Source organism: Watersipora subatra, chromosome 3 (genome assembly GCF_963576615.1).
Source record: "Watersipora subatra chromosome 3, tzWatSuba1.1, whole genome shotgun sequence".
Taxonomy (NCBI): Eukaryota; Metazoa; Bryozoa; class Gymnolaemata; order Cheilostomatida; family Watersiporidae; genus Watersipora; species Watersipora subatra.
Genome location: NC_088710.1, coordinates 72440235 through 72466017, shown reverse-complemented (window position 1 = coordinate 72466017; position 25783 = coordinate 72440235). Strand labels below are relative to the sequence as shown.

Here is a 25783-nt window from a genome sequence, read left to right as displayed (position 1 = left end):
TGCGAGATTTTTTGACAGTGTTTCATACTTCTCTGCTCTCTCTCGGCTACTGCGCTGGTCATACTGTTGTGCATGGCGAGTAGTATAATGCCGTCGAATATTATATTCTTTAAGAACTGCTATAATTTGGTTGCAAATTACGCAGACAGCCTGATTTACAGAGTGGTGTTTCACAAAATAGCTTAATTTCCAATCGTTATTAAATTCTCTGCCCTCTTTGTCTATCTTCCTTTTACTTGCCATGCTTGTGTTTAAATGAATGAACCGATTTATAAACCAACAGTTAGCAGGTCAGTTAGGGAAATTCCCTAAAAACTGGGGATTTTACCCACATGTGCAGTAATATCAGACAGGAAGAAAAAAGTGATGCAAGGGAAGGGGATTTCCAAGAGTCATAGCATAGCTGTTAACATGGTCAGAAAGTGTGGTTACAATTGGCCTACATTTCTGCTAAGTTCGGGCCTGAACTTGGGCAGAAAATTCAGTATAAAAATTTTAAATTGGTAAAGTCTCTGGGGGGCCGCATAAAATCAGGCTGAGGGCTGCATCTGGCCCCAGGGCCGCCTGTTGAGCGCCCCTGGCATAGAAGATGAAAGCTGCATGGATTCCACCAGTGTTAGAGCTATACAAGCCCATATTGCCATCCAAATACAGAAATACTTCAAGTAGCCTGTCAGACCAAGCGAAGGGCCTAACATTAGTTTAAATCTATCTTAGATATAAACTCAGCTCCTCCTATTCACTATCTTCCAATCCTAATTCTGTCGGATTAAAGCCATAGTGGAGATCAGTATCGTGATTTTTGCACCAAAATGTCTCTTACTCCCTTAGGCCAATCAGCATTTTAAATTTTGACCTCTTCGTTTCAAATAGAAGTATCTTTGACTTGTCTCTACCCAAACAAGCACCGATTGAGAGCGAGTAACAATGACCACAAAAAAAAACAGCACAGCAAAAACATTTCTATCACTAGGAGCAAGAAGAAACCATTAAAACATACGACGCATCTTTATTAGCATTTGCTGATGACAATATTTAATCTTTTACATAATTGTTTGTTTTAATCATTGTTTGTTGGACTTCAATATTATAATTTGTTAAATTTCTACTGCAAAATATCAATCTAAAGAGTGGATTTTCGAGAACAAGTGACTGGATTCTGGACACGATCATTTCATGGCATGTTTGATCTGAAATCTAAACATTTTTTGGTACAGGATGCACCCAATAGACACCGCATGAGACAGTAGCTATTGTTGCGAGATCATTATAAACAGTGAAGATTATTTTGAGCAAACTACGTCTATTATTATAACTTGATGTTTTTTGCCAGCGTCTGACAGCGTCAAACTGGCATGATAAACATTGGATTTAGGTATTAGGGAACTGGCGTGTGTTTATGCGTTTAAATGTTAGAATATTCAAATGCAAACTGTAGTGGTATGATACAGCATTTTTTTCGTAAGTTGCGAAAGCTTAGTAGCTGGTAGCCCAAAACTGGTTCCTTCTCAAATCACATTACAATGTACACCGCTATGACATCAATACATAGGCTTTTATTGAAGTCAGTTTAGAAACATATGGAAGTATGAATTCTAGACATCTAGTCTCAAGAGTCCCATGTCTGTGAACCTTTGGTACCGGGGCTAACAACTGGCTGTGCCTACATCAACACAATAGCATCCGTTTGCCTGACCCGCTGTTAGCCCCGGTAGTTATCGTTGCTCAATGATATGCTTTTAAGACGAAAGATCTTGGATGAGATCGACCGGTCACAGACATGCTCTAGTAGTTTTTTTGTTGGTAACCAGATCGACCACCGAATCCCTGTCGATTCTTCCAGTTTTGGTTATCAACACGCCTGTAGGCTCCGCCTCTGTTACCTCTTTGTTGGCCTCCATCCTTATCGTAGCCACCTAAAAGGCAAACTTGAGTAATTATACCAAGGTTATAATGCCCATTACTTAAAAGCCTGGTTCCTATATGCGTCGCAAAGCACCGGCGACAGCACCGCAGGCTATTAACGGTGAAATGGGAACGTACGTGCCGGGTACCGCCGGTAGTTGCCGGTGACATCGCAATAGTTTAGCGCTGTTCAAATTTCGCAAACGGCCGCAGGCAAAACCTTCCCGAAATGCACTGTACGGGTAAAGGTCACCATTATAGGAGCGGCATGGCGAGCGAACATTTTATTTGATTACACAATTATGTTTACGATATTATTAACGATGTGGCTTTTATGAGAACAGATGCCGCTGAGCCAAGCGTCGCAAGCGTTTTGCTGCGCGTGTTACCGCCGGAGTCACGCAATCGATATGGGAACCAGGCTTTACAGCAGGTTTACATTAAGCTAAACCAAGAGCCCACTACGATTGCATAACCATTGACAACAAAAAGATTAAAAATCTGGTGCAGTACCTTGTAGCAGTTTATCAAGGTTTTTGATTACCCATTGCTACCTAAGTCCGGAGTGATTACCAGATGGTTATAATGATCCTTACAAAATAACACCCACATTCGTCTTGCTGTTCACCCACACCATAAATATTGAATGTGACAAAATGAGGCTTGGTTTTAAAATTATTGCAACAGTCAAAATCATAGCAGGACACAACTGCTTGTCGAAACATACAAAATTACCCTAACTACACCTTTATATTTTAGTAACACCAATGCTTCTTGCAACATTCGCAGAACAACGATTGCTACATGATTTTTTTAAATGTTTACTTTAAAATAATAATGGCATTGAAGCTTGTACATTTTAATCAGTAAGGTTGGTTTATGTCACATGAAAATTCAGTCACAGCCGAAGGAGGATATCACAGTCTATGAGAATTGTCTCGCATCATTCTTACAAGAGTACTTTAAAGCAAAGTTGTAAAATGACAACTCTGAACAACTTTGTGTTATCCGAGCAACACATTTGATAGTTTATAGATTAGTTGAGTGTGCAGCTACTGCTTTCTACTTTCACCGATTCAAACAACTTACTGTATTTGAATGCCACCGTTATTTGAACGCCACCTCTATTTGAGCGGTATTAAGGGAGAAGGGTTGAAAAATAGAGTGTCACCCTCTAACTAAACGACATTTCTATTTGAACGCCAATTCTATTTGAACGCCACTAGTTAACATTTTTAATCTTAACAAATCCATAATAGCAATAATGATTAGTAGAAAATGTCCACAAAAATATGTAAATAATGACTCAATTAAATCAATAACAATTATTTCGTTCGTTGCTTCTGTTCATATCGATGTCCGTTCTCCAACTCCAAGTCTACGTGTACCTAGGTTTTTTTCGTGAAAAACTCCAATTGCAACACCATAGAAATAATTAGTAACTGTAATAGTATTTCTTTGTTTAACATGGTTTTGATACTTCGACGTACGTGAAAAATGTTTTAAAAATTACAATATTTTGGACGACCTATGCTAAGTGCGCATCCGGCTTAAGGTAATTATTTTCGCGAAAAGTTTTTCAAACAGCAGCGCGTACAAGTATTGCTCTGCTAAAAAAATGTTTGAATTATATATCGACTAGTTCAGCACTGCAGAAGAAGAGTTCAAGTCAGCAGACACTGCGGAAGGTATTGAACAGCTAGAGGATGATGAAATGGCTCCATACGAAAGCACGATCAGAACGCAACCTGCCGAGCAAATGCTGCAAATATTTTGTTACAAAAATGTTAATTTTTATTTCTGAATGTATTATAATTATGGTTTATGTCAATTGTTCTTGAATATATTGTTGTAGCAGTTGATAGATTATTATATAGCTTATAAATTTGCAGATTTATAGCATATTATTTGATAGCATGATTGAGGTAATCTGAACTCAGCTTACAATGAATCGACACTCGGAACTCCTGTTCTATTGCACATAAAAAGCCAGTTTTGGCTGTATACTGTAGCAAACATATCGATGAGTGCAATGAGCTTTTATGCAACCTTGTTAAATATAGCTATAAAAATAAAGATATACCTTCAAATTTACAATTAAATAAAAAACTTTAAAGCTCACACAAATTGCAACGCAGGCTATAAGATCATCGTAGGTAAATTGCAAGCAATAAGCAATAAATATCAACTGGTAGAAACATGTATAAGCTTCCTCGTGCATATTTATTTAAAGATCTACAACAAATGGAAGTTGGCAAAACTCTTACACAAAAAAGGGTTTATGACGCACTACTCAAAGTAAAGTGCAAAATATGGGGGACATTTGATTCACCCATGAGAATGTTGATTTTATCTTCTCAACATTCTGAAAAAGTGTTTGAAAAATACACAGCCACCCTTTATTTGAACGTCACCTCTAATAAAGTGCCACTCTGAAAGAAAGGTTGCAACTAGAGAGTCGTGGCATTCAAATAAAGGTTTTACAGTATGTACCTTTATTGGAGAATCCATGGTTGCCTTGTTTAATTTCCAGAAGACGCTCGTTGTTCTCAACAAGGGAGGCAACTTTGTCACTCAACAACAGAGCGGTAGACTGCAGACGACTTGGCTCCGTCCTATGCATAACTACTGACTGTGTTGGCTCATCCAGGGATGCCTACAACCAACCACTTGTCAATGCACTGCTTAAGACAAGTCTAACACTAAAAATATCTGTAGCTTTGCTCAACTATGTAACCCACCACTTTGTATTATGACAAATTTCTCTACGCCGTATACATATGTACATCATGACTAAAGTAAACACCATTGTATCGGAAACGATCGACATCAACTTATCCAATGTATCTTTAACTCATTCGCAACGATCGCGAGTTTACTTGCGAATTTATATCGTAGCTAAGCAGCCAACGTGAGTTATCTCTCCTTGGAAAGTTATTCTATTTAATGTTATTTCCAAGTTATAGAAGAAAATTTTTGATTAGTTAGGAAGAAAGATTTCTGGCCAATCAGAAAAACTTACAAATATGCCTCAATGATATCTCTGGCAAAAGTTATAACCAAAATACTAAACCCATATCGACGTCTACTTGAACCGGAAATCATGGTGACTTAAAATTTTATCGTTCGCAATCAATTTTTTCAACTCCAGAAGTAAATATGCAGATTCAGGAGTGGTAAGACAGTGAAAGACTGCATAAATCAAATTAAAACATTAGTTTTAATGTTTCAAAGTTGTTAATAACTTAATTTTACCAATTTGAATCGTTATGCTCGAATAGAATGCACTTTTTAGGCAGTCAGCCGCGGTTAGACTAAAGTTATCATTCACTTTCGATAGAATCATATTGATTCTTAGAGCTGTCTATGAAGTCTGAAAAGTCAAGAACAGAGTTATTGAACATATTTTTATTGTTTGAAACATGTTGATGATAATAACTGTTTATTTGAGTTATATTGGCATGTAGATTTGCTATGTTTTGGGTTGAAGGATGATACTAGCAAGTAAAAGGTCGAAATTAAAGTTTCATGATTTTTTACGTTCATGACTTATTTATAAAAAAAATATTTATAATTGTGCATTGTATATTGCCAAACAATGATTTTAGCTAAACTACTTATATTTTAACATTCTTATTGTGAAATTCTAACTTTTTTTTAGCAAGTAAAGGTTATAGAAAATCAGAAATTTTCTAAAACTACATTTTTTGAGACACATGTCTACATGTAAGAAATATGAAGTATCTATCTGAATTTTATACCATTTGAAAAAGGAGACTTGGCTGGTTATTTTGAAAATTGAATGGGTAATCTATCTCAATTCAGTTTCTCGTAGTAGTAAGTTAAATTATAGCATTTTTCTGCGAAATGACTGGAAATTGGAGATAGATCGCATGAAAGTTAGTCGGTTGCGAATGAGTTAATTTTAAATTACACTGTAGGATGTGAAATAGGATGTAGGATGACCTTTTTAAAATCCTTTTAATGCTTTATAGATTTGTGTTATAACAACTAACTAGCGAGTTGAGTAAATACGATGAGGTCTGTACTACTACTGCCCGAATAATATTTGTGCTTAGCACGCATGTGCAGGCACTGCATGTTAGTAAAACTTCGCTTCCGTTCCGTGAAAAGTATTAAAAATGGCTACACACAAAATTTATTGGTTTGCTAAAAAAAGCTTATGTTCAGACGCTGATATCGACTGGTTCATCAGTGAAGAAGGGGATTCTAGGTCAGAGGATGCCGAAAAAGAACTTGAAAATCTGAGGAAGCCGAAATGAGTCGACGTGAAAGCCAGTCAGATTGCAATTGGTAGCTGAGGCCAAGAAGCTAACGATGCTAAATCATTTTTTTAAGGTTTTTATCTCGGTTTCAGCATGTATTATAAACATTGTTTGTTTATTACATTGTTTGTTTATTACATTGTTTGTTTATTACATTGTTTGTTTATTACATTGTTTGTTTATTACATTGTTTGTTTATTACATTGTTTGTTTATAAACAAACAATGTAATAAACAAACAAAATATATTTTTCAAAAACAAATGTCATAAATGACATTTGTTTTTGAAAAATATATTTGTAACATTTGATTGAGTATTATAACAGAACTTATAAATTTGCAGATTTGTAGCATATCATTTGATAACCCCAACAGCGTACTCTAAACTGAGCTTGTGCAGAATCGACGCTCATAACTCATCTTCTAATACACATACAAGCCAGTTGTTGAAAACTGTAGCAAACAAATGAATCAGTGCAATGTGCTTCTATGCAAAATTTATAAATAAATTTATAATTATAAAATGCATTCAAATTAGGAGAATTGTAAAAAGAATTTAGCTTCAACAAATTGTAACACATATAAAATCTTCATGTTAACTGCAAGCAAAATATATCAGCTTGTAGAAATATTTCTCAACTTTCCAATGCATAATTATTTATGGCTCTATAACAACTTAGAGGTAAATTATAGCTGCTTTCTGACAGCAAGATTCGAGATTCAAATTTTTCTACTGAGTAGGAAGAATTGGTACAATATTTACAGCATGTCGGAGTGATCTGCGCTTGGCAGCAAAAGGACTGAAGGCTCTAGCCTTTCTGCATCCGTTTTAATGTTTTTAACACAAGGCTTACATTTCACCGCTAATGGAAAATCCTTCACGGCTGCTAACAGCTGAATCAGCCGTCGAGACAATTGCTTGCAATGCACGGAATGATATCTAAATCTTGAACAGCAATACGATTTGAACATAACGACTGCTCACCAATAGCTCTTCATTGATGATCATCTTGCTGATGATGCTGTGAATGGTGGTGCGAGGCAGCTGAAACATCTCAGCAAGTGTGTCCATGCTGAGAGATGTGTATATGCTGCTATAGGTAAACAGGTAAGTTCGTAGTGTCTCCTCTTGAATCTTCAGTGTGATCATGTCACGCACTTGGTCAGCATTGGTGAACAGGTCCCAAACCTGGCACAGATGGTAGGAAGTGATAAAAGAGGAGAAATATTAAGGCCTGGCTACGCACACATCACACTACATAATGCATCGCCGACGTGTAGAGTGGATATTTGCTGCTGTTACACACTACTCGCACTGATGTTACTAAACAATGTGCAGCGTTGGAAAATAGATTGACCAGTGAGAATTGATTTTAGTAGAGTGAAGGCCATGACTACTTAGCTGGATTTTGAGTACAGTGCACCCTTGGGTTTAGCCTGTCTTGACAAGCTGTTGTTTTTGCGTAGTTGTCCCCCCCCCCCCCCCCGTCGAGCGGCGAGCAACAACAGCTTGTCACAAGACGTACTGCACCTGATGCATCAGCTGCACTTATAGGGAGTTGTTCTCTTCCGTCTACGCGGCTTGGCTGCGATGTTATTCAGGTCGCTCCATTGGTAATCATAACGGATTTCACGCAAAAATTTATGTAGAAAAATTAAAATAAGAACGTTTAACTGGCGACCCCTCTCTCCAGTAAACTTTATTAGAATTTGAAAATTTAGGCAACAACAGCGACTAAACATGTCGTTATTTGTGCGCTCAGTCAGTTTTATTTCTATTTTTGTATCAGTCAGTTTTATTTGTTCTTATGGATTTTATTTTGAGTTTATTTTATTCTTAAGTTCTACTAAAGTTTATCGCAGAAACTGGTCTTTGGTTAAACGTTGTAATCTTGTTTTTTTTTCTACAGAAATTTTTGCTTGAAATCCGTTATGATTACCAATGGAGCGACCGACATAACATCGCGGCCCAGCCGCGTAGACGGAAGAGAACAACTCCTTATAAGTGCAGCTGATGCATCAGGTGCAGCACGTCTTGTGACAAGCTGTTGTTGCTCGCCGCTCGACGGGGGGACAACTACGCAATAACAACAGCTTGTCAAGACAGGCTACCTTGGGTTATGATTACCCTGTCATACAATTTTTTCGCCCTGCTATGTAAAACACACTGATTTTCCGTCCTCTCCATGCGAAATATTTTTCGCCATACGAAATTGACAAAAATTTCTCGCGAAATTCAAATGTGGCAGTCGATGTGCTGATTACGCCGGAATAACAAATATGTCGATATGCAATTCACCAAAATACCTCTCACAACTAATAAAAGAGATACAACGCTCTATCCCGTTCAGTTAGGTGTTAGTCGTTTATTAGTTATTGTGAAAGCAAAACCAGAAACAGATAAGCGATAAAATACATGAAAGATATACGATGCTTGATCTCACTCAGTTTGGCGTTATTCATTATTGTAAAAACGTAACCGAACACAAACGAGTGATAAAATTTTAGCGATGAAAAAGTTCAAGTTCAGGAAAATAGTTAAAAATACTAAAACTTAACTTCAAGTATGTGTTTAGTGAGCTAAACTCATGAAAGTTAAATTTAATGTTTATGTTATACGTCTGCCTCGAAAGTAACAACTCCCTATAGTACATACTGCACACATTACATTGTAACGTTGCATTTTATTGCAGATAATATACATTAAATACACTAAAGTTACTGAAGGTAACTATAGTTATGAAGGTTAACATATTATTTTGTTACTAATTTTCAATATGTACAGTACATATATAAAATTTTGATGATTTTTACCAGTGGGTGTTTGCGCTGGATATTTACTATGTTGGTTTATGATTCCAACACTAAAACGAATTAAACTCGTATGGCAAGTACCGCCAGAACATTTGTAATGTAAAATGGATCATAAGTAATTTGCGATACCAATAGTGTTTGTGTAGCTATTTTCATTGACATTTGTTGCTCAGACAAAAAACACCACAGGTCAAGGATGAAAACAACCAAGTAAAAAAACAGAGTTCATGACATAAATTGAGCTATAGAAAACAAAAGGATTTTAACATATTCAATTACCGAATAAATTCTCTGCAATGTTTAATGAGCAGTTCTAATTTATACTAATGACTTCCATAAATATTCTATGAATGAAAATATCTCTACCCATATATAAATAGATAGTTGTGTGAAACGCTGCGGTCATCGTCGTTCGAAAGCCAATCTTAGACGCAACGAACATGGGTAGGAAGTGAATAAAATTGAATCAACTATTTCAACCAGTCATAGATGCGTCGGTTCCATCTCTACCAATGTAAACCAACATGCTTACTTCAAAACGATGCTTGCTGAAGCAATGACTACGCAAAGGACGCCTTATGTGGGAGTACGTAGCCAGGCCTTCAAGAAGAGCTGTCACATGAAAAGACGCAAACACTGTTACATGCTGAAGCAGTGTTAATGTATAACAGAGATTTTTTGGCAGCAGATATGCCACACCATCCTTTTTGAGCATATTTACAGAAGAATTAATAATAATAATGGTAATCTATCAGCCAACCTTAAGGTTCATCTTATCATTGATGAGGTAGTCACGACAAGACTTCCACTCTCCCCGCTTCATTGCTTTGCTGGCCTGCACAACATGCTCACGCATGCTTTCCGGTGGACCAGTGAGAGGCTGTCGTTCGCTAATTCTCAGCACATGGTGGAAATTTTTACTGATCAGTCGACGTCTAGAGTCCAGCTCATGAGCTAAAAGCAACATTAGAGGTCTTAGATGAGACTGAAAGGCAGTAGTCGGTGTAACATCTGGTCTGACATCATGGAACATGCCCTCTGTTTTACCAAAAGAAAGTGTTAGGTAGGAACTGACCAGCCAGGTAAGGGATCTCGAGCAGCATAGCTGAGACGAGGTAGACACACTCGAGTAGCTCTAGATTTATGTGCATGTGGTAAGGCATCTGCCTCATTTTCTCAATTTTCTCCTGCTCAGCAGTCCTTTCGTTCTGCCTCTGCAAAAGAAGACCCTGAGCGAGAAGCTCCTTCGCACGTCCTGAGCTCTGAATTTCGAGGAGGCAGTCGTGAGCATCTCTGATGAAACCCTTCCTGAATGCACAGAGTCCAAGTTGCACCATACATCTATTGTAGCATATCTGAAACCGTAAACAGTTGTTTCTAAAAGCCTTTCTACATTAAATAGCGTCACAATGGTCCTTATTCATTGGTCAGTGCATTCATGTAGCCTTAGTTTAGGGATGAAGTCGCGTAGCAGCCAATCAATAATATCCTGCTTTTAGCAGATTAAATATAAAAATACAGAGAATCCTCTCATGCCTCTCATTTTACTTTAGGCATTTTAATTATGGAGAGGCAACCTGCTGAGCAAACTCATGTACTGAAGCAAATTACGAAAAATCAAAGTATTGCTAGATACTGTTGTACTGGTGTACTGCACAGTACAACCAAGTATGTAAACATGCAAATACAAAAGACCCAAGTATTACTGCTCTTAGGGTGCTTGCAGAACCCCTAGACATAGCCCTCCAGGATCTGACTGATGAATATTAAAAAACTACTTTTATTTAATGGGTAAGGGTAATAACTAGAGTTGCCTCGATTTTGGTATCGGAATTGGTAGATCTTTTCTTCAAAAACCTGAAAAATCCGATGCTTTTTACAGATCAACTATTTAGCAGAAAACGGTATTTTAGCCTGCTATACTAATAACAAATCATCAGCTGCAAGCTCCTTACTTTTACCTAATGAATTTTGGGCCTGCCACACAATTTATTTCTTGTCTAAAGCCTGATCAGCACAGCTGAGGAACCTTTTTGCTTTAGTCAGGACGTAATCACAAAGTGTGGTATTTCCCAATTACATCGATAGGATTTATTGTAGCCAATCACGAAAAGATAACATAGACAAGAACGCAGTGAAATATTTCTAGTTACTAACATTACGAAAGTTATTTAAAAAATCGATGCATACAGTTATCTATCACTCTTTTGATCCTGACGATACAATGTATCGTTTGTATCGTACAAAAAACGGTAATCCCAGTGGCTTAACGGTAATTAGCCTGTCCTCCATCATCTGTGGCAAGTGAGTACCTTTTTAGTACGACTGGCTACACTGATAGTGGTAGATGAAAGAGACTTCTTACTGAGAGAATTGAATCACTAACGGTAATTAAAAGAAACATTGATTTGCTCTAAACTCGTACAGGCACAGCAGTTCATCCAACAATAGAAGAGGGACTTCGTTATCACAGTGAGAACTGTAGCGCTAACAGTAATTACCTTCATTTACAAGAAACATGGACTGTTTTGTTACTACATGCACGGTAGGTCAGTATGTGAACATATCTTTTTTTTTCTCCATAAATACAAACAAATAAATACATTAATATTTATATTTTCTTTGAATTATGTTTATATTTGTAAAATAAAATGAACTATCTATGCAACACAAAAGATCTGAATCGGATTATTTTTCAATAAGAATCGATACATCAGATCGGTATCTGAATCGGCTAGTGAATTTAGAATCGGAGCATCTCTAGTAATAACTATTTGTTGAATCCTATGCATATTTACATACTTGGAGTTATCCTCTCTATCTCGCTTTTACCAATACATAATACAGTAATCCATCGACTTACTGTACTACGAACTACTTACGAACTTACTGTAGCACAACAAAAGCATCGTAGAATAAAAAAACAATTTTTTAATCAGGACCTCCAAGTTTTATGAAGTTTTATGCAAAATATTATCACGCGTTTATTACTATTCAACAACTTTACAAAAATCTTTTGCACAATTTAAAATTTAACAAAATTACATCAAAGCTATGCCATATTTAAGGACGAGTAAAATGCTGTATATGAGGGGTGATCATAAAGTTCCCGGAATCGTTTTCCTAGTCAAATATAAGACCATGTGCAGTTGTTTTGATTGTTCCATGTTGTTAAGCAGCACGGGATTTCCCCATAACTAAAGTTTTACGCTTGTCAGAGCACCCGCAATGAAGTTATAGTAGGCAATGTCAAGGTCATTTTTTATCGTTTGTCGGATTTTTCCAAAATGAATAAAGTAGAAGAGCAACGCATTTGTGTAAAATTTTGTGTAAAACTTGGAAAATCCGGTGCTGAGACGCTCCAAATGTTACGGACAGCTTATGGAGACTCTGCCCTTAAAAAACAGCTTGTTATGAATGGCACAAAAGATTTAGAGAGGGAAGAACAAGTACTAAAGATGATGACCGCATGGGCAGACCGGCAACTTCAAGGACCACAACTGCCACAGACCTTGTGAGGCAGCAGGTGATGGGAGATAGGCGATTGATTATACGGGAAATATCAGCAGAAAGTGGGCTTTCTTATGGTGCATGTCATCTTATTCTCACTGAAGATTTAGGCATGAGAAAGATCTCTGCAAAGATGGTACCCAAACTGCTCACTGACGACCAAAAAGAAAAAAGAGTTAGCTGTTGTATCAAACTAAAAGATGCTTTAACACAAGATCCTGACTTTATGTCAAAAGTTGTGACTGGGGATGAAAGTTGGGTCTATGGATATGACCCAGAGACCAAATCACAAAGTTCTCAATGGAAATCCACTGGCTCTCCTAGGCCTAAAAAAGCTAGAATGTCTCGCTCAAATGTAAAAACGCTGCTGATAACATTTTTCAACATTAGAGGTGTGGTACACTCTGAATTTTTGCCACATGGTCAAACTGTGAATCAGCATGTGTACAAAGACATTCTGATAAGACTTAGAGACAGTATCAGAAGGAAACGTCGAGATTTGTGGCTCTCAGGTGACTGGTACCTACACCATGACAATGCTCCGGCTCACACCTCATTGATGGTACGTCAGTATTTGGCAAAAAATAAGGCGACTGTGCTTAACCATCTCCCTTATTCACCTGATTTAGCACCATGTGACTTCTACCTATTCCCCAAAATCAAATTGACAATGAAAGGTGAAAGATTTGACAACATACCAACTATTCAAGAAAATGTGACGAGAAAACTCCGAAGCCTCACGGAAAGTGATTTCCAGCATTGCATGGATCAGTGGAAACACAGATGGAACAAGTGCATAGCAAGCTCAGGCGATTACTTTGAAGGGGACAGTTTAAATTAGGTAATTACGATTAACGGTTTTTGTGTACTGAGACAATTCCAGAAACTTTACGATCGCCCCTCGTATATAGGCAGAACTGTTACAAGTTACCTGAGTGGGAACATCCGAGTGAGAGACTGATTCCTGGAGATGAGACATGAGCATCTGGTTTCGAGCCTTAAACCAGTTATTATGAAGGGCAAGATGGTAGATGTTATAGAGAATAGCCTGAGTTCTGATCCTGTCTGTGGTGTCATTGATGAAAATGTGACAACATAGAGTTTTCATCTTTTTGATGCTGGTGTTTTCATCTCCTTCGCTCGCAGGCTTGTCAAACTGTCAGAGGGAAAGGCAACATATAAACAGGCGCCAGTACGTGTTGTAGGACTCTAGCAAAGGAATGCACACTAACTAAAACATTGACTGACAGCACTATTATTTATTCCAGTGTACTTACAAAAGCAATGTTCATAGCCGAGTGAATTCACAAGCAGACTCAAATTACTTAACAGATTTTGTGAAACCCTGTATTTTACAGATTAACAGTCGGCACAAAATATTATGGCAGTAACAGTAGCAGTTTTATGTGCGCTTTTAGGCAGTTTCATGCCAATTTTGTCTGCCTCTTGGGAGAAAAAATAAACAATGATCATGTGTATATAAAAAGGTTAATGTTGCAGCAGAAGCTTGTTGTATTCAAAGTTTAGATAGACAATACTGATAGTTCTCGATACTGGTACAAACATAAACATGAGAAATTGGACTTTTTTGTCTGATACTTTGTTTGACAGAACGGAGAGTGTTGAGTGTTGAGGCAATTCCTACAATTGTCCACATAAATGTACCGAAACTGGAAATATGAGCATAACGGCGAATTTGAAATTGAAACGGCACATATGAAGATTACAAATTAAAAAAGATAGGTAATGGTAAAAAATTACTTGCTTTTAAAACAATTGCAAAAATAACAAACATAAAAAGTAATATTAATTAATAATAAGAAGTGCACATTTAGCGTAAGCAATCGCGAAAAAGATATACAATTTATGGTGAGAGCGATGGGAATGAAAGAGTGGTTTAGCCCTGTGGTTACGAGCGCTTGTTAGTAGACTTGCGATTTGATGTCGCGAGTTCAAATACACTATGAAGATGATTTTCTGCTAAAACTTTATCGCTATAACTAGACAGATGAACGACAGACAAAAAAATGTTGAGATTTATATATATATATATATATATATACTAGTGGAATGCTCATCGTCGCACCGGCATTAAAAATCAGCTTATAAAGAGTGGCACGTAACGTAGTTCTCTGGCACATTGCCAATGGCTAATTTGGGTACTTTGAGTACTTAATAATAAGAGCCGTGAGAGCACGCAGAAAATGACATTGCATCGTACGCAGAGCAGCATGCATATTTTCACACACAAAGCGACATATATCACCTATTGAAACCATCGATCTCGCTTAGCTCAATTGGTAACCTCCTGGCAAATGGGAGGTTCCGAAATCAAATCTTCTGCAATACGGATACACTCCAATATTTTGATGGCTATCGCTGGACAAACCGAATTCAACACACACACACAAACTTTGAAATATATATATATAGATGGATTGAACTAAATGTAATCAGACGATTTGATAATTGTGAAACCGAAGCACAGAGCAAATCAACGATATGATACATTCAATTTCTTCTACAGCGCAGGCAATTGAAAAGTAATCATAAGATAATACGATCTTAATGAAGAAAGTGAGTGAGACGACTGTTACTATAAAACCATGTAAAAAAAAAAGCCTTCAGTTAAAGTTGGATGCACTTTTAGGTGAAAATAATTTTCATCCCTCGTTTATTTTTTCAATTTTATTTGTATATTTCTAGTATTTGATAAACAGTATGTTATTTTTAGAGAAAATTAAAATAAAGGTCTGATAATCTCTGAGTCTGACTAGAAAATTGCTATTCTATTGCTGCAGATGACATTCATTGGTAAAAAGCAATAGGAAACAAGATAGAGACCTTGTAATAAGTGTGTCGAATATTCAAGAGGTGCACCCTGCACATCTCATCTGCTGTGCCGTGGCTCTTGCCATATGTAGTGAGTGCCTCAATTATGGCACATATTCTTTGCTCGTCTTTCAACCTGCCACAATAAGCCATATTTACTGAAGCTGCTATGTATAAGAAGGATATATTTGAAGGATGCGACTAAAGTAGACGCTCCTACAACGTAAATAATCCGTTCCTGAAACATTTACATTATAGGAATTTTACGTTATACTAACAGTAAAATAGATGTAATATGCCTAATCTGTTCCAAGATCTTTTCAAACTCACCCCTTTGGCGGTAAAAAAGAGAAAAAAAACTAGACTAAACTTTTCAATTTGTGGGCTGTACCATGACTGCAGCCTTATTGGTTTGCATCGACAACTTTTCTCTTTTTTCTGTATAACTTTACTGGTTTTATAGATCATGATTGCATTAATTTTACAATATGTTGATGGGCAGCGCACATCTTCAACATCAATTTACAGCGCTTTGCTTATTTTTTCTAAACAGCAAAGTCTATTCTGCAAAGTAAAACTAATAACAAATATTTTATATGTCTACACTAAAGCAAAACACAAATACATTTTACTATAAAAAGAGCGGTGTCTACTTGTTCATCGTTTATTTGTATCTAAGGGTCAAGGTTAGGATAAAATATAACTTCGACGATACTCCAACTTGTGACATTCAGACTGGTAGGGTGACACTGGAACATCTGCACCAATCAATAGCTTTTGAGTACGTATTTATGAACAATCGCGCAGCAACCCATTCTGTTTTGTTGACAAATCTAACGACCTTACACAACGAACTAGAATGCCACGGAAGTTGTAAAGATAATAGGTATAACACTGTAAACATGTCATTTTTTCTCTCCAAGTTCGACGAAATAGGCTACCATTAAAATAGAATTTTAGAATTCACCTGACTTGACACTACGTTATATGGACTTTTATACCTGCAAAACAAAAACTACACAAGTTCTTTACGTTATCTAGCATTTACATTATAGGAGGTATACGTTATAGGAGGTATACGTTATAGGAGGTATACGTTATAGGAGGTATATGTTATAGGAGGTGTGTTATAGGAGGTAAATGTTACAGGAGGTATATGTTATGGAGGTATATGTTATAGGAGGTATATGTTATAGGAGGTATATGTTATAGGAGCCTCTACAGTATAGTGATCGTCATTGTTAACAATTTAGCTCTCAATGATAAATAAATTGATCAGTAAACAAGTAATGCGGAGTAACATACCACACTCGACTAAACTACAAATATTGGTGATTGAGACCTTGCTGATATATTAAAAACTAAAGCAAAATTGAGTAAAGGCCAAAAAGAAGCAACAAATAAAGATTCTCTCCATATCCTTGACAACGCGCTATTATTCCCACCATGAATAGCAAACACTCTGATAAGTAGTAACAGCTTTCAAAGTTTAGTTATTATACAATATCACTAATTCTATAATCTATGTTTTCACTCTATCGATTGTTTACACTGACAATCATATACTTGAAGCCAGAAGTAGTAGCTCAAAGAATGTGAGAGCTGAGTGGATCAACTACTGTAATTGAAACATTTGTGAGAACTAGAGGATTACATGAGGTTGAAAAAAATCTTTTACCTCTCAACATAATCTGGAGAGTGGGCATCACATGCCTGCAGCATCTTTGTGAATTCATCATCCATCCGTTCCACAGTGGAGAAGATGCATCCCCGAAGTTTATAAGGTTCACTCGCCATTTCTTCCTCATCTTCTTTTATGTTCATTGACAATTTTATGGTTGGGTTCTGCTCGAGGAACTCTAACATCTCATCAACAGCATTAAGGCATCTGCAAAATAAAGCACAAATATATTTAGAGTTCACTACTACTAATACAACAGTTCACTAGCTGTCACTACTACTAATATAACAGTTCACCAGCTGTCACCACTACTAATACAACAGTTCACCAGCTGTCACTACTACTAATACAACAGTTCACTAGCTGTCACTACTACTAATATAACAGTTCACCAGCTGTCACTACTACTAATATAACAGTTCACTAGCTGTCACTACTACTAATACAACAGTTCACCAGCTGTCACCACTACTAATACAACAGTTCACCAGCTGTCACTACTACTAATATAACAGTTCACCAGCTGTCACTACTACTAATACAACAGTTCACCAGCTGTCACTACTACTAATACAACAGTTCACCAGCTGTCACTACTACTAATACAACAGTTCACTAGCTGTCACCACTACTAATACAACAGTTCACCAGCTGTCACTACTACTAATATAACAGTTCACCAGCTGTCACTACTACTAATACAACAGTTCACCAGCTGTCACTACTACTAATACAACAGTTCACCAGCTGTCACTACTACTAATACAACAGTTCACTAGCTGTCACTACTACTAATATAACAGGATAGATCAGAACAAATCTAGAAAGCACTTACTGACTCCAAGCATCAGGCTTCATACAAGATGAAATTGCAGGGTTGTAATCAAGAAGGGCCTCCATGATGCTGAAACGAATCTTGACTTGAAGACCTGCGCCAAGGTTAGACCCTTGCGCTATGTCCCTCAATTCTTCCAGTATCAGCACTTGTTCCGTTCGCTTCGTACCCTTTTTTCCCCTAACAGCTATAATCTCTGTGAGTTTTTTTATGACAGCTTCGTGTGTGATGTCCTCATCTTTTTGGAACATCTTTGGTCTTTCCTGCAACAAATGATGGGAGCCCACATCAAGTACAACCTTCGTTGAGTACAAATTCTGAAGTATGGGATCTCCATTACTAGACTGCAGTAAGGCTCCATGTTGTACACCAGACTCCGCTGCATTGCCAGAAACAATGTAAGAGGGCTAGAATCAATGACTGTACAGCGTGCGCTATATGGTTAAGCTACCACTAAACAATTGTAAAATCAATAGCAGAGCTACCTGGGGTCTGGCCCCAGCAGAAACTTCAGTCCAACCCTCATCGTCCTCTTCCACCTTAGCTTTGACCACAGGCTTTGGCTGAGGAGCAGCCTTGACTTTCTTCTGTTTGCTTTCTGTGGGCCTGAAGAGAATGTAGGTGACAACTATAAGATAATGCGTAGAGTGATGGAATAGATGTAGTTAGGCAAACCGGAAAACCAGAAAAAAGTCAGTGAACGTCGATGTGGCCAGCTAAAGATGGATTAGGAAGAGCCAAATTAATTAATCTGAAATAGCCAACAGAGCTGAGTTTTTTATTCCGAGCTAGATGGAGTGATTTATTATAGATGGGTAGGGCATATTGTAGACTACACAAATAGGTACTGAATTGGAGAAAGCAAGCTGGTGACAAATGAGAAATCAAGCAGGTGATCATTGAAAAAATAGCAGGCTGGTGATAGAATGAGGAATCATGCAGGTGATAGATTAATCCTTTCAGTGCTCTTCGTGAGTTTATGCAAAATCTATGATCGATTGCGGTAGACACATTTTGCGAAATTTACAGGGTTGCTTACAGTTATTTCAGTAACTACATTTATTGTAGTAACCGAATATTAATGATTCGTAGCAACATAACCAACAATCGTTAGTACTTCAATTTTATTAGCGTTCAAAGTGTTTTCCGAATATTTCTAAAAAAAATTAGCCTTTATTCACGAAGCAAATTATAATCTTTTTTCAAGAAATTCCAAGTCAACAACCAACATTTTTTCTGACGATCGAACTTATTAGTTGTAATATGGCTTCCGCAAGCAGCTCTCATAAATAGGTTTTGTTCATGATGTTATAGCAGATTCAGAATTAATTAAATACTCTGATAATGAAAATGACAGCACTAACTCCGATGGAAATGAAAGTTGGAGATTTGTAAGAGTAAGGAACATTGTAGAGGATCATTATAGCTTCATAGCGGTCGTAGCTTCACATAGATTAAGCAATGCACATAATATAGATACATTGACTTTTTTGGGTAGCTCTGTTTGTTAACATGTTGGCAACATAAAATATGTCGCCAACATGTTAACAAAAATGTTCTAGATTGGGTTTGAAATTGAAAAAAATGTATACATAATATGTAACAAAACCCGCAATTTTCAGTAAAATGGTTGGCAATAGACCGAAAGCTAAATTTGTACATAGATGGCGGTGAAAGGGTTAAAGAACCCGGAAAAAACATGATGGAAAAAAAAAGGATGGTTTAGAAAAAACAGACTTACGCTTTCTTTAAAAACTTGAGAGCAGGATTTTCCAAATCTTCGTCATCAGAAGAGGAGGTCTCGTCAGATGAGGTAGACCAGATGCTGTCATCCGAGTCATCCTATCAAGAGACAGTTTTAAAGGTCAGTTAAAACAATGGAATGTGGAAAAACTAGAAATAGTGCCAATTTACAAATTGCTTTACAAACGAATGTAGTTTTATACAGAGACAATTGATGAAAGGACTTATTACTCCGGGCAAGGTATAACCTTGTTCAAGTTAACTGCAGATAGTCTTTGGACAAAGAACACATTTTGTACCTGTTCCTTAACAACTTTGATGGCCTTCTCCTTTTTACCAACGGGAGCAGCAGCAGCAATAACTGTTGCATCGGGTACCGTTTCTTCTTCCTGGTCTTCTGCCAGATACTCATCTGGATTCTCTCTGTATAGCTATTAACAAAACAACAATGCCTTAGAACCGTTGCCAACCTCAGGAAGACAGATTTATGAAAGTTACATCATATATTACATGTACATGGTCATCTGACAGTGTGCTTCAATGTATAACCAGAATTATACAAGGGATCAGAAAAAGATGAAAATAGAACTGGTCCATAAGCTATACCAAGATCGAATTACAGTATATTTAGATTTACATGGGTACCGGATGGCTTCATACTACATAAGCAGCTCTTGCATAACTCCCTAGACTTAACAAACATCCAATCAAAATTGCCTTTTACCATAAACTACTCTGATAAATAACAATAAGAAAATTATTGATTATGATTCACTGGCATCCATATTTTAAAGACATCTTTTATAGTAGTAGCCTTCCTTTGCACAAAGAGTCACAAATAGGTTTTTATAGAAAAAGTTAGATAAAATTTCTTAAATTCTAATGGATTCCTGTTTACAAACAAATTAACTGTTGAGCGCATTTCACGTCGTTCATAGTCTATTTAGGTCATTTATTGCTAACGATTTACAATGCTAGTGACTCTCTTTTGAGATTTATTGGAGATAATCTATAATTGAGTCTAATAGCAGCCAGTTTTTAACATACGGTAAAACCTCTATTTGAACGCCACGGCACTCTACTTTTTCAACCCTTCCCCTATAATGATGCTTTATTAGAGGTGACATTCAAATAAATGGTTGCAATGGATTTTTCAAATAGCTCATCAGAATTTTGAGAAGATAAATTTAGCCCTTTCGCAAACTAAGTGAATGTCGCCTATATTTTTCACTCATTCGGTCGGAGTGACATAAACCCTTTTGTATGTAAGAAATCTGCTGTAACTTGCCTCCGACTTGTTTTAGATTTCCAAATAAATATGCATTGGGAAGCTGAGAAATATCTCTACCAGTTACCAGCTATCTATTGCTTGCATTTAATCTACTATGATCTTAAAGCCTGTGTTAAAATTTGTTGGAGTTTATGGTCAATTAGAGGTGACGGTCAAAGAAGTGGCGTTCAAATAAAGGAGGCATTAAAATAAAGGTGGCATTAAAACTAAGGTGGCGTTCAAATACACGTTTCACGACATGTTATAAATTAAATTCCATCAAGTTACTTCTAATCATAGCAAGCTGATAATTAAAATAAGCGGTCTTGAATACAAACCAGATATCGCTTACAACAGTCAAAATATTAAAAAAAATATGACTTTAAAAAATAAACATTACAGGAAAGCTTTTATCACGGGGTGAAATCTTCAGTTTTGAATGTTTTAACATATTGAAGGGAACCAGGAAGTGCCACCCAATGAAACAAAAAAACACATGGCTCACAATCGTTGGTGATCTGTTGAGAATATTTTAGGTTTGGATTAGTGTAATGACCAATTACAACCTAACTGATTTGGTTAAAAAATTGGCTATCTAGCTGCAGTTTTGCCACACAGCTTAAATTGATCTTTAAAGGAAACATCGGACTGAAGACGAAATAAGAGACAGTCACAAAATGACACAAACCACGCAAGACTTGCAGTGGCAACTCTATGAAGAGCAAAACTAAAACCATTCAAAAATCTTTCACGGCTCTTTAATTTTGTTTTCAAATTGTTTAATAAAGTCTGAGCTTTTAGTTCTTTAACTCTTCCGCTAGCAATTTACAGTGTATAGAAACCCACAGTAAATATCTAATGCAAAGACCTCTGGTAAAATCATCAAAACTTTATGTACATATTAAAAATTAGTAACAAAATAACATGTTAACCTTAGCAATTATAGTTACCTACATTAACTTTAGTGCATTTAGCGTAACTACACTAAATAGTGGTTTTTAGCTACTAAATTGCAGACCATAACCACTATATTTAGTGGTTGTGATCTGCAATAAAATGTAATATTACAATGTACTATGTGCAGTACATACCATAAGAAGTTCTTACCTTCGAGGCAGACGGATAACATATAGCATATACATACATATACATACATACATATACATACTTAGCACATACTTAAAGTTAAGTTTTAGTATGTCTTTCTAACTATTTTACTGCACTTGAACTTTGTCAAATTTCATCACGTATCTGTTTCCGGATTCATTTTCACAATAACTAATAATGCCCAACTGAGTGAGATCGAGCATCATATCTCTTTCATTCGTTGTCAGGGTTTCGGCAAATAGCATACCGAATTTGAATTTCAAAAAAAATTTTTGTTGATATTGTATGGCGAAAAATATTGCTTATAGAGAATGCGAAAAAATGATCATCTTCTACATTGCTGGGCGAAAAAAATCGTATAACAGGGTCATTGTAACCTGATGACGCACTGTAATTTTTTGCTGGGACAAAGAAATTCTTAGCTTTGTTTTCGGTAAAACCTAATAATTGACAAGGTCGTGTATAAATCATCATAACTTTTGAAACACACGGCCTACCAAAAATAATTTTGATACCAAATTAATCAGCATAAAATTTTACATTAACTGATGCTATGAAAAATACCACAAATGTGTTGCAGAATGGGAATGAACACTTTGCCAAACATTTTCAAAAAGACCATTGGCATGTTCAAGTCAGACGATTTATCAATCTTATTAGTTTACGGCATTACTATTAGGCTACTCATAAAAATAAAAAGGTACCCTCAGTAGTACTATTGTGCAACAGTCATCCAAAGTCCATTGATCAAAAATTAGTAAAAAAAAAGTCGGAGCTGTAATGCTTTTGACCTGATTGGTCATTGTTAATAAAAACTCGCGATAGAAAATAAAAAATGATGCAAAGCGAAACTATAATCAGGACGGGCTGTGAACATATTTTTTATTAGCTCAATGCATGCAAATAAATGTTTCCTTTCGTTTAAACACAGATATGATGGAGTAATTAATTAACAACTCACTAATCAGAAACCATTTGTATTAAAGCTGCATCATGTATCTCTTGGGCATATGGAAATGCTTTGCCGAGCCATACCAGACGGGTCGTCGCATCAAAAGAGTTAGACATTTTTCATTTCCATTTTAAGGAGTTTCAAAACTGATGATCGATCACAGCATGAAACAGTTTTTGTGTGAGACCAATGTCGGTGGTGATCGAAACCAACCACAATAAAATGGTTAACAAGGATATGAAAAACTTTGAACCAAATTTAAAATTACTGCCATTCACCACTACAATGACCTTAGCATACCATACTTTTAGGACTATAAACCGCACCCCTATGTAAGCCGCATCTGCTTTATTTTCCAAAAACCTGTAACAAAACAATACATAGGGCACACCTTTGTATAGGCCACAGAACTCAAGACGGCGCTGTTTAACATGGCAGCAACTTTGCTGTTTAAAACGGAACAGTGTCTAACGGCACTGTTTCATATTAATCGGCGCTTTTTAACCTAGTGTCTAACGGAACAGTATCGTCAGACATTGTTTCGTATTTTCTTTCATCGCTAAAGGCGCACTAACCGTAGATTATGGTTCATGCGCCCTAGCGGTCAAAGAAAAAGCCACAGAATAGCCACACCCTTATATAAGCCGCATGGCTCAAATCATCAGAAAAAAGTAGCAGCTAATAGTCCGAAAAGTACGGTAAACACAAAAATTCACCGATGAATAGGAGAACTGTTTCAGCAGCAAAGGGGTTTAGATTGGGAATGCAATTGAATAGTGGAAACAAAATGGATTATCAACTAATTGTTTGGTGTTATAGCTTTGTCAAATTAGATTCAGTAAGGCCCATAAAACCCAGTTTTCAATAACAAGGTTTTTCAATTGCATATAAATTCTATAAAATTTAATGAAATATATTGAGAACATTCGGCAACCATTAGCGAATTGAAATATAAAGAACTTTGGGATCGACGCCAGCACTAGTTTTGGCATTATAGTGCAGACATACCTTGATCTGATCCTCAAAATCTTTGTTGTACTTCTTAAGACGCTGGCGAAGTGTTGTTAGACCTTTGGCATTGTTCTTGCTCATAGCCTTTTTAGCCTCCTTATCTTCCCAATACTTTTGCAAAGCAAACAGGAATCACTTATCATTAACATTCAGAGTAAAAAAATTAATTTGAGAGTAAAATATTATTACTGTTTGACAAGATCTCCCGAAGAAACAGTGAATGCTTTAAACAATTCAGACAATTACCATAGACTACAGCATTGAGAATGATCAGATGCAAGTCATACCTCAGCAGTGAAATCTTCCAATTCAGCCAAGTGGCGAATAAAGAAATGAGGCAAGCCTTCCTTGTCAATCACCCGCTTAGCCTTCTCAAATGCTTTGGTTAAGTTTTCAAACGCTAAGGGTATAAGATACAAAACATTATCGCTCCTCATGCTTTATTGCCTGACACTTGTTACTTGCATCTAATAGCAACACGATTTTTTTAAAAATCTTACCCGAGAGGGTATTGGACATATCTTTAATTTTCCTGTAATTTCTACTTTGTTTGATAATATCAGCTAGCTCATCAAATCTTTTTTCTTTTTCAGACTTGACAACGCGTTTGGCATCTTCATCGTCACTGTCACTCCACGCCACAGCCCTTAAAAATATATTTCGCAATGAATGAGTGTTAGATTTAAAAATTACCAGTGCGAAGAACTGACAATGAAATTTATATAAGCAGTCACCTAGTCGGCGCGCTTCGTGTTGGCATAACATCTTCTTCAGATGAAGAAGATTCACTCTCAGAATCACTTCCAGCGAAGAAACGAGACATTGTCAGACTTTGCAGTCAATCTAAAAATCAAGGCTGCAAAGTTTAAAACCAGCAGCAGATGAATTAAAACAGTGAGCAGTTTGTACACAATGTCATGATTTTCTAATCATCTGTTAATGGTAATTTATCCATAGTTCAACAGTATAACTTTGGGCATAAACAAATGGTGTTTGGGTTGAAAGAAAGAGCCCTGCGCATTTCAACTCCAGGCTAGCAAAGGTTTTATAATCAAGTACTGCTTGCACGTTAAAAATTTATAAAAACAAGCTAGTTTGCAATATTTTAAAGATTTGTTTCGAAAAAGGATAAGACGTAATTCAGATATTACTCGTTGAACATTTTTACCCATCGTAACCAGATGTGAAATAAATAACGTTTCCAAAAAAGGCACGCATGAAATTGAAGATAACAGTAAACATCGATTTTTTTAATTGATGCCTTGTGAGTTTTTTTTGCATAACGAACTATAAAATGCGTTTTTATTGACGTGCATGATAGCAAATGTTTGTGGAGAGCAGGTTGACCAAAGCTAGTATTTTGAAAGCGCAAAACTTAACTAAAATACCATGTGAAATTTTCAATAATAGACACTAAGACTAGCAGCATTAATAATACTAATGTTAGCACAAATCAAAGAAGACTCGTTTATTATTTAATCCACAGTTGAAATTTGTATACTATAGCAAAATGTTTTTGTATATTATTTAACAGTTTGGGTCATTTTTGTTTTAAATTTTTTCACGATATCTCAAATTCAAATGCTACGCTTGATTATTAATGATAAAATGTTAATGCAGATGCTTTGGACTATATATTTTACCTGAATGACAAGCAAATGATATAATACCGACCTGGACAGAAGGGAAAAAGGCGCACGCGTAGAGCCGGATACACGGACGGCAGTTAGGATGGCTCGGTTCACTTATTGGCCTGCGCTGTATGGCGGTATAGTACACCAAGAACAGACAACTACTAGTAGGTAAACAGGAGCTAAAAACCGATCAAATACCGTAAC

At 36.5% G+C, this 25783-nt stretch overlaps 1 protein-coding gene across 1 annotated transcript; it reads right to left on the bottom strand.

Moving 5' to 3' along the window:
• Positions 1 to 1536: 1536 nt before the first annotated feature.
• LOC137392254 (eukaryotic translation initiation factor 3 subunit C-like) lies at positions 1537 to 25667 on the bottom strand. Its single transcript, XM_068078918.1, has 17 exons — positions 25620 to 25667; positions 24680 to 24788; positions 24446 to 24591; positions 24233 to 24345; positions 23943 to 24056; positions 19905 to 20036; positions 19604 to 19704; positions 18348 to 18468; positions 17863 to 18125; positions 17025 to 17234; positions 15359 to 15482; positions 13446 to 13670; positions 10080 to 10359; positions 9765 to 9958; positions 7176 to 7379; positions 4399 to 4561; positions 1537 to 1916 (listed from the first exon to the last, which is right to left on the bottom strand). Exons 2-17 carry the CDS (start codon positions 24766 to 24768, stop codon positions 1786 to 1788), a joined length of 2610 nt encoding a protein of 869 aa, XP_067935019.1. The 5' UTR covers positions 24769 to 24788; positions 25620 to 25667; the 3' UTR covers positions 1537 to 1785.
• Between the last annotated feature and the right edge of the window lie 116 nt (positions 25668 to 25783).